The following is a 10,878-nucleotide window of genomic DNA, read 5'->3' as shown; positions in this document are numbered from 1 at the left end:
ATAGATATCTCTCAGAGACTCAGGGTTATTATGTCTCTGTTATCTAAGATATTAATAGATATCTCTCAGAGACTCAGGGTTATTATGTGTCTGTTATCTAAGATATTAATAGATATCTCTCAGAGACTCAGGGTTATTATGTCTCTGTTATCTAAGATATTAATAGATATCTCTCAGAGACTCAGGGTTATTATGTCTCTGTTATCTAAGATATTAATAGATATCTCTCAGAGACTCAGGGTTATTATGTGTCTGTTATCTAAGATATTAATAGATATCTCTCAGAGACTCAGGGTTATTATGTCTCTGTTATCTAAGATATTAATAGATATCTCTCAGAGACTCAGGGTTATTATGTCTCTGTTATCTAAGATATTAATAGATATCTCTCAGAGACTCAGGGTTATTATGTCTCTGTTATCTAAGATATTAATAGATATCTCTCAGAGACTCAGGGTTATTATGTCTCTGTTATCTAAGATATTAATAGATATCTCTCAGAGACTCAGGGTTATTTTGTGTCTGTTATCTAAGATATTAATAGATATCTCTCAGAGACTCAGGGTTATTATGTGTCTGTTATCTAAGATATGAATAGATATCTCTCAGAGACTCAGGGTTATCATGTGTCTGTTATCTGAGATATTAATAGATATCTCTCAGAGACTCGGGATTATTATGTGTCTGTTATCTGAGATATTAATAGATATCTCTCAGAGACTCAGGGTTATTTTGTGTCTGTTATCTAATATATTAATAGATATCTCTCAGAGACTCAGGGTTATTATGTGTCTGTTATCTAAGATATTAATAGATATCTCTCAGAGACTCAGGGTTATTATGTGTCTGTTATCTGAGATATTAATAGATATCTCTCAGAGACTCAGGGTTATTTTGTGTCTGTTATCTAATATATTAATAGATATCTCTCAGAGACTCAAGGTTATTATGTCTCTGTTATCTAAGATATTAATAGATATCTCTCAGAGACTCGGGGTTATTATGTGTCTGTTATCTGAGATATTAATAGATATCTCTCAGAGACTCGGGGTTATTATGTGTCTGTTATCTGAGATATTAATAGATATCTCTCAGAGACTCAGGGTTATTATGTGTCTGTTATTAAGATGAGAAGAAGAAACATCAAGTGTTTTCCCTCCTCTGTCTCTCCCTCCCTCCTCTGTTCCCATCTGTCTCTCCCTCCTCTGTTCCCATCTGTCTCTCCCTCCTCTGTTCCCATCTGTCCCTCCCTCCTCTGTTCCCATCTGTCTCTCCCTCCCTCCTCTGTTCCCATCTGTCTCTCCCTCCCTCCTCTGTTCCCATCTGTCTCTCCCTCCTCTGTTCCCATCTGTCTCTCCCTCCCTCCTCTGTTCCCATCTCTCCCTCCCTCCTCTGTTCCCATCTGTCTCTCCCTCCCTCCTCTGTTCCCATCTGTCTCTCCCTCCTCTGTTCCCATCTGTCTCTCCCTCCCTCCTCTGTTCCCATCTGTCTCTCCCTCCCTCCTCTGTTCCCATCTGTCTCTCTCTCCCTCCTCTGTTCCCATCTGTCTCTCCCTCCCTCCTCTGTTCCCATCTGTCTCTCCCTCCTCTGTTTCCATCTGTCTCTCCCTCCCTCCTCTGTTTCCATCTGTCTCTCCATCCTCTGTTCCCATCTGTCTCTCCCTCCTCTGTTCCCATCTGTCTCTCCCTCCCTCCTCTGTTCCCATCTGTCTCTCCCTCCCTCCTCTGTTCCCATCTGTCTCTCCCTCCTCTGTTCCCATCTCCTCCTCCCTCCTCTGTTCCAATCTGTCTCTCCCTCTCCCTCCCCCTGTTCCCAACCCTTCATGTCTTCTCTGTTTCTATCCCTCCCTCCCTTCCTCCCTTCCTCTCGCTCCTCCCTCCTCTGATACCATCCCTCTCTTCTCTCTCCTCCCTCCTCTGATACCATCCCTCTCTTCTCTCTCCTCCCTCCTCCTGATACCATCCCTCTCTTCTCTCTCCTCCCTCCTCCTGATACCATCCCTCTCTTCTCTCTCCTCCCTCCTCCTGATACCATCCCTCTCTTCTCTCTCCTCCCTCCTCTGATACCATCCCTCTCTTCTCTCTCCTCCCTCCTCCTGATACCATCCCTCTCTTCTCTCTCCTCCCTCCTCTGATACCATCCCTCTCTTCTCTCTCCTCCCTCCTCTGATACCATCCCTCTCTTCTCTCTCCTCCCTTCTCTGATACCATCCCTCTCCTCTCTCTCCTCCCTCCTCCTGATACCACCCCTCTCCTCTCTCTCCTCCCTCCTCCTGATACCATCCCTCTCCTCTCTCTCCTCCCTCCTCCTGATACCACGCCTCTCCTCTCTCTCCTCCCTCCTCCTGATACCATCCCTCCTCTCTCTCTCCTCCCTCCTCCTGATACCATCCCTCTCCTCTCTCTCCTCCCTCCTCCTGATACCATCCCTCTCCTCTCTCCTCTGATACCATCCCTCTCCTCTCTCTCCTCCCTCCTCCTGATACCATCCCTCTCCTCTCTCCTCTGATACCATCCCTCTCCTCTCTCTCCTCCCTCCTCCTGATACCATCCCTCTCCTCTCTCCTCTGATACCATCCCTCTCCTCTCTCCTCCTGATACCATCCCTCTCCTCTCTCCTCCTGATACCATCCCTCTCCTCTCTCCTCTGATACCATCCCTCTCCTCTCTCTCCTCCCTCCTCCTGATACCATCCCTCTCCTCACTCCTCTGATACCATCCCTCTCCTCTCTCTCCTCCCTCCTCCTGATACCATCCCTCTCCTCTCTCCTCTGATACCATCCCTCTCCTCTCTCCTCTTGATACCATCCCTCTCCTCTCTCTCCTCTCTCCTCCTGATACCATCCCTCTCCTCTCTCCTCTGATACCATCCCTCTCCTCTCTCTCCTCCCTCCTCCTGATACCATCCCTCTCCTCCCTCCTCCTGATACCATCCCTCTCCTCTCTCTCCTCCCTCCTCCTGATACCACCCCTCTCCTCCCTCCTCCTGATACCACCCCTCTCCTCTCTCCTCTGATACCACCCCTCTCCTCCCTCCTCCTGATACCACCCCTCTCCTCCCTCCTCCTGATACCACCCCTCTCCTCTCTCCTCTGATACCATCCCTCTCCTCCCTCCTCCTGATACCATCCCTCTCCTCTCTCCTCTGATACCATCCCTCTCCTCCCTCCTCCTGATACCATCCCTCTCCTCTCTCCTCTGATACCATCCCTCTCCTCCCTCTCCTCTCTCCTCCTGATACCATCCCTCTCCTCCCTCTCCTCTCTCCTCCTGATACCATCCCTCTCCTCCCTCTCCTCTCTCCTCCTGATACCATCCCTCTCCTCCCTCCTCCTGATACCATCCCTCTCCTCTCTCTCCTCCCTCCTCCTGATACCACCCCTCTCCTCCCTCCTCCTGATACCACCCCTCTCCTCTCTCCTCTGATACCATCCCTCTCCTCCCTCCTCCTGATACCATCCCTCTCCTCTCTCCTCTGATACCATCCCTCTCCTCCCTCTCCTCTCTCCTCCTGATACCATCCCTCTCCTCCCTCCTCCTGATACCACCCCTCTCCTCCCTCTCCTCTCTCTCCTTATCTGTTCTTCCTTCTCTCCCTCCTAATTAGTCTCATAACGCTCTCTCCTTCTATTTATATTTTTGTCAGAAAACATACACACACACACACACACACACACACACACACACACACACACACACACACACACACACACACACACACACACACACACACACACACACACACACACACACACACACACACACACACACACACACACACTGCACACTGCTGAGTGCATTAGTGTCTAACTAACAGTCTTTTATTCCCTGCTGGTATCATGAGATTGTTCCGGTAATTCCTTTCCCACACCGGCCGTTACTTTACAGAGTCAGAAAACAGGGAACACTGGGATTGTGTTTTATGATTTATGTGTGTGTGGCTCTGTGTGTGTGTGTGTGTGTGGTGGGGGGCTCTGTGTGTGTGTCTGTGTGTGTGTGTGTGTGTGGGGCTCTGAGTGTGTGTGTGTGGGGCTCTGTGTGTGTGTGGGGCTCAGTGTGTGTGTGCGTGTGCGTGTGTGTGGGGCTCTGTGTGTGTGTGTGTGTGTGTGTGTGTGTGTGTGTGTGTGTGTGTGTGTGTGTGTGTGTGTGTGTGTGTGTGTGTGTGTGTGTGTGTGTGTGTGTGTGTGTGTGTGTGTGTGTGTGTGTGTGTGAGTGTGTGTGTGTGTGTGTGTGCGTGTGTGTGAGTGAGACTTGGGGACTCACTTGTCATGTCGCAGGAATGTCAAGGAAAAGATGTCCAGATGTGAGCTTTGGTTTTCACTTTTTCCCACAATACAATTTTAGCGGGTAGTTCTTTATTATGACTGATTTTGAAACAGTGGCCGTTATTGAAATGCAGTATGGGAACTGTAGTTCTGTTCCTTTAGAGATATGGGCATTGTTGATGTTAGTGTTTGGGTTCTATGGAGAGTTGAGAGCAGACCAGAGGGTGTAAAACTACAAAACAGGATAGAAATGCAGTATGGGAACTGTAGTTCCTTTAGAGATATGGGCATTGTTGATGTTAGTGTTTGGGTTGTATGGAGAGTTGAGAGCAGACCAGAGGGTGTAAAACTACAAAACAGAATAGAAATGCAGTATGGGAACTGTAGTTCTGTTCCTTTAGAGATATGGGCATTGAGAGCAGACCAGAGGGTGTAAAACTACAAAACAGAATAGAAATGCAGTATGGGAACTGTAGTTCTGTTCCTTTAGAGATATGGGCATTGAGAGCAGACCAGAGGGTGTAAAACTACAAAACAGGATGGATGACAGCTAAGCCAACAACCACAAATAACTGATGATTTTCTGCTTCATTGAGAAAAGCTAAATGTCCCTTTTCTCATCTCCACAGAGGAACTCTGGAGCTCCGTCAGAGTGACCATCGGGTTCTTGGTCCCTTTTCTCATCTCCACAGAGGAACTCTGGAGCTCCGTCAGAGTGACTATCGGGTTCTTGGTCCCTTTTCCCATCTCCACAGAGGAACTCTGGAGCTCCGTCAGAGTGACTATCGGGTTCTTGGTCCCTTTTCCCATCTCCACAGAGGAACTCTGGAGCTCCGTCAGAGTGACTATCGGGTTCTTGGTCCCTTTTCTCATCTCCACAGAGGAACTCTGGAGCTCCGTCAGAGTGACTATCGGGTTCTTGGTCCCTTTTCCCATCTCCACAGAGGAACTCTGGAGCTCCGTCAGAGTGACTATCGGGTTCTTGGTCCCTTTTCCCATCTCCACAGAGGAACTCTGGAGCTCCGTCAGAGTGACTATCGGGTTCTTGGTCCCTTTTCCCATCTCCACAGAGGAACTCTGGAGCTCCGTCAGAGTGACCATCGGGTTCTTGGTCCCTTTTCCCATCTCCACAGAGGAACTCTGGAGCTCCGTCAGAGTGACTATCGGGTTCTTGGTCCCTTTTCCCATCTCCACAGAGGAACTCTGGAGCTCCGTCAGAGCGACCATCAGGTTCTTGGTCCCTTTTCCCATCTCCACAGAGGAACCCTGCAGCTCCGTTAGAGTGACCATCGGGTTCTTGGTCACCTCCCCTGACCAAGGCCCTTCTCCCCCGATTGCTCAGTTTGGCCGGGCGGCCAGCTCTAGGAAGATTCTCAGTGGTTCCAAACGTCTTACATTTAAGAATGATGAGAGGCCATTGCATTCTTGGGGACCTTCAATTCTGCAGACATTTTTTGCTACGATTCCCCAGATCTTTGCCTCGACACAATCCTGCCTCGGAGCTCTACGAATAATTCCTTCAACCTCATTGCTTGGTTTGTTGCTCTGACATGCAATGTGAACTGTGGGACCCGGGTGTGTTCATTTCAAAATCATGTCCAGTCAATTGAATGTACCACAAGTGAACTCCAATCAAGTTGTAGAAACATCTCAAAGATGATTAATGGGAAACAGGATGCACCTGAGGGACCGCACAGTGTGTCTGTGTGTCTGTGTGTGTTGCGGGACCGCACGTGTGTCTGTGTGTTTGTGTATGTGTTGCGTGACTGCACGTGTGTGTATGTTTCTGTGTGTGTGTTGCTTGAATGAATGCCCGTGTTTGTGTGTCTGTGTGTGTGTGTGTGTGTTGCGTGTCCGTGTGTGTGTGTCTGTGTGTGTGTGTGTGCGTGTCCGTGTGTTGCGTGTCCGTGTGTGTGTGTGACTTACCTTTCTGTTCCACTTCTATCCAAGCCATCACGGAAAGATAAGAGGAATGGAAAGAAGAGAGAGACAAGAGGAGAGAAGAAGAGAGAGAGACAAGAGGAGAGAAGAAGAGAGAGAGACAAGAGGAGAGAAGAAGAGAGAGACAAGAGGAGAGAAGAAGAGAGAGACAAGAGGAGAGAAGAAGAGAGAGACAAGAGGAGAGAAGAAGAGAGAGACAAGAGGAGAGAAGAAGAGAGAGACAAGATGAGAGAAGAAGAGAGAGACAAGAGGAGAGAAGAAGAGAGAGAGACAAGAGGAGAGAAGGAAGAGAGAGACAAGAGGAGAGAAGAAGAGAGAGACAAGAGGAGAGAAGAAGAGAGAGACAAGAGGAGAGAAGAAGAGAGACAAGAGGAGAGAAGAAGAGAGAGACAAGAGGAGAGAAGAAGAGAGAGACAAGATGAGAGAAGAAGAGAGAGAGACAAGAGGAGAGAAGAAGAGAGAGACAAGAGGAGAGAAGAAGAGAGAGACAAGGAGAGAAGAAGAGAGAGACAAGAGGAGAGAAGAAGAGAGAGAGACAAGAGGAGAGAAGAAGAGAGAGAGACAAGAGGAGAGAAGAAGAGAGAGACAAGAGGAGAGAAGAAGAGAGAGACAAGAGGAGAGAAGAAGAGAGAGAGACAAGAGGAGAGAAGAAGAGAGAGAGACAAGAGGAGAGAAGAAGAGAGAGACAAGAGGAGAGAAGAAGAGAGAGAGACAAGAGGAGAGAAGAAGAGAGAGAGACAGAGGAGAGAAGAAGAGAGAGACAAGAGGAGAGAAGAAGAGAGAGACAAGAGGAGAGAAGAAGAGAGAGACAAGAGGAGAGAAGAAGAGAGAGAGACAAGAGGAGAGAAGAAGAGAGAGAGACAAGAGGAGAGAAGAAGAGAGAGACAAGAGGAGAGAAGAAGAGAGAGACAAGAGGAGAGAAGAAGAGAGAGAGACAAGAGGAGAGAAGAAGAGAGAGAGACAAGAGGAGAGAAGAAGAGAGAGACAAGAGGAGAGAAGAAGAGAGAGAGAGACAAGAGGAGAGAGAAGAAGAGATAGACAAGAGGAGAGAAGAAGAGAGACAAGATGAGAGAAGAAGAGAGAGACAAAACAATAGATTAACATTTCAATAACAAGAGTATTATGATAATTTGTTACCTGAGTGTGCGAGTAATAACAACGGTGAGAACACACACTCACACACACCGTACACCTTCTCCTCTCACAGCCTAATACGTCTTTAATAAACCATACGTTTTCAATAAAAAATGTCATTATCTTCACACTGTAGCGCAGTAGTCAGGTTAACACTACGCTAGTGAGTGTGTGTGTGTGTTATGATAATACAATCAGAGATCTCCGTAATCTGTTACGATTCATCTGTTCTGATTCAGGTGTTCATGCACACACACACACAAACACACACACACACACAAACACACAGACACACACAAACACACACACACACACATTATTGCTGCGGAAAGAAAACAATGCAGACTAAAGTAAGGTAATGGGTTATTAATGTGAGGCACACACACACACACCCACACACACACACACACCCCACAGACCCACACACACCGGCAAGCACACACACACACACACACACACACACCCCCCCACACACACACACACACACACACACACACACACACACACACACACACACACACGCACCCCCCCACACACACACACACACACCCACACACAGGGTCTATAGTAGTATAATACACTATATAGAGAACAGGGTCTATAGTAGTATAATACACTATATAGGGAACAGGGTCTATAGTAGTATAATACACTATATAGGGAACAGGGTCTATAGTAGTATAATACACTATATAGGGAACAGGGTCTATAGTAGTATAATACACTATATAGGGAACAGGGTCTATAGTAGTATAATACACTATATAGGGAACAGGGTCTATAGTATAATACACTATATAGGGAACAGGGTCTATAGTATAATACACTATATAGGGAACAGGGTCTATAGTATAATACACTATATAGGGAACAGGGTCTATAGTATAATACACTATATAGGGAACAGGGTCTATAGTAGTATAATACACTATATAGGGAACAGGGTCTATAGTAGTATAATACACTATATAGGGAACAGGGTCTATAGTAGTATAATACACTATATAGGGAACAGGGTCTATAGTATAATACACTATATAGGGAACAGGGTCTATAGTAGTATAATACACTATATAGGGAACAGGGTCTATAGTAGTATACTACACTATATAGGGAACAGGGTCTATAGTATAATACACTATATAGAGAACAGGGTCTATAGTAGTATAATACACTATATAGGGAACAGGGTCTATAGTATAATACACTATATAGGGAACAGGGTCTATAGTAGTATACTACACTAAATAGGGAACAGGGTCTATAGTATAATACACTATATAGGGAACAGGGTCTATAGTAGTATAATACACTATATAGGGAACAGGGTCTATAGTATAATACACTATATAGGGAACAGGGTCTATAGTATAATACACTATATAGGGAACAGGGTCTATAGCATAACACACTATATAGGGAACAGGGTCTATAGTATAACACACTATATAGGGAACAGGGTCTATAGTATAATACACTATATAGGGAACAGGGTCTATAGTAGTATAATACACTATATAGGGAACAGGGTCTATAGTAGTATAACACACTATATAGGGAACAGGGTCTATAGTAGTATAATACACTATATAGGGAACAGGGTCTATAGTATAATACACTATATAGGGAACAGGGTCTATAGTAGTATACTATACTAAATAGGGAACAGGGTCTATAGTATAATACACTATATAGGGAACAGGGTCTATAGTAGTATAATACACTATATAGGGAACAGGGTCTATAGTATAATACACTATATAGGGAACAGGGTCTATAGTATAATACACTATATAGGGAACAGGGTCTATAGCATAACACACTATATAGGGAACAGGGTCTATAGTATAATACACTATATAGGGAACAGGGTCTATAGTATACTACACTATATAGGGAACAGGGTCTATAGTAGTATAATACACTATATAGGGAACAGGGTCTATAGTAGTATAACACACTATATAGGGAACAGGGTCTATAGTAGTATAACACACTATATAGGGAACAGGGTCTATAGTAGTATAATACACTATATAGGGAACAGGGTCTATAGTAGTATAACACACTATATAGGGAACAGGGTCTATAGTAGTATAATACACTATATAGGGAACAGGGTCTATAGTATAATACACTATATAGGGAACAGGGTCTATAGTATAACACACTATATAGGGAACAGGGTCTATAGTAGTATAATACACTATATAGGGAACAGGGTCTATAGTATAATACACTATATAGGGAACAGGGTCTATAGTATAATACACTATATAGGGAACAGGGTCTATAGTAGTATAATACACTATATAGGGAACAGGGTCTATAGTATAATACACTATATAGGGAACAGGGTCTATAGTAGTATAATACACTATATAGGGAACAGGGTCTATGGTAGTATAATACACTATATAGGGAACAGGGTCTATAGTAGTATAATACACTATATAGGGAACAGGGTCTATAGTATAATACACTATATAGGGAACAGGGTCTATAGTAGTATAATACACTATATAGGGAACAGGGTCTATAGTAGTATAACACACTATATAGGGAACAGGGTCTATAGTATACTACACTATATAGGGAACAGGGTCTATAGTAGTATAATACACTATATAGGGAACAGGGTCTATAGTATACTACACTATATAGAGAACAGGGTCTATAGTAGTATAATACACTATATAGAGAACAGGGTCTATAGTATACTACACTATATAGGGAACAGGGTCTATAGTATAATACACTATATAGGGAACAGGGTCTATAGTAGTATAATACACTATATAGGGAACAGGGTCTATAGTAGTATACTACACTATATAGGGAACAGGGTCTATAGTAGTATAATACACTATATAGGGAACAGGGTCTATAGTAGTATAATACACTATATAGGGAACAGGGTCTATAGTAGTATAATACACTATATAGGGAACAGGGTCTATAGTAGTATAATACACTATATAGGGAACAGGGTCTATAGTAGTATAACACACTATATAGGGAACAGGGTCTATAGTAGTATAACACACTATATAGGGAACAGGGTCTATAGTAGTATAATACACTATATAGGGAACAGGGTCTATAGTAGTATAACACACTATATAGGGAACAGGGTCTATAGTAGTATAATACACTATATAGGGAACAGGGTCTATAGTATAATACACTATATAGGGAACAGGGTCTATAGTAGTATAATACACTATATAGGGAACAGGGTCTATAGTATAATACACTATATAGGGAACAGGGTCTATAGTATACTACACTATATAGGGAACAGGGTCTATAGTATAATACACTATATAGGGAACAGGGTCTATAGTAGTATAATACACTATATAGGGAACAGGGTCTATAGTAGTATAATACACTATATAGGGAACAGGGTCTATAGTAGTATAATACACTATATAGGGAACAGGGTCTATAGTAGTATAATACACTATATAGGGAACAGGGTCTATAGTAGTATAATACACTATATAGGGAACAGGGTCTATAGTATAATACACTAT

General features: G+C 44.1%; 1 protein-coding gene across 1 annotated transcript in view; it reads right to left on the bottom strand.

Moving 5' to 3' along the window:
• The window catches only part of LOC127916923 (adhesion G protein-coupled receptor L3-like), a gene marked incomplete at its 3' end in the record, with an annotated part of 10,210 nt that extends 3,650 nt beyond the window's left edge, over window positions 1–6,560 (bottom strand). Inside the window, exon 1 of the mRNA XM_052500233.1 lies at window positions 6,191–6,560. Coding sequence (XP_052356193.1) covers window positions 6,191–6,218 — 28 coding nt within the window. The remainder of the gene's footprint in view (window positions 1–6,190) is intronic.
• Between the last annotated feature and the right edge of the window lie 4,318 nt (window positions 6,561–10,878).

This window comes from Oncorhynchus keta, unplaced genomic scaffold, assembly GCF_023373465.1.
Source record: "Oncorhynchus keta strain PuntledgeMale-10-30-2019 unplaced genomic scaffold, Oket_V2 Un_contig_10070_pilon_pilon, whole genome shotgun sequence".
Taxonomy (NCBI): Eukaryota; Metazoa; Chordata; class Actinopteri; order Salmoniformes; family Salmonidae; genus Oncorhynchus; species Oncorhynchus keta.
Note: the sequence above shows the minus strand (reverse complement) of the source record. Positions and strands in the feature narration are given on the sequence as shown.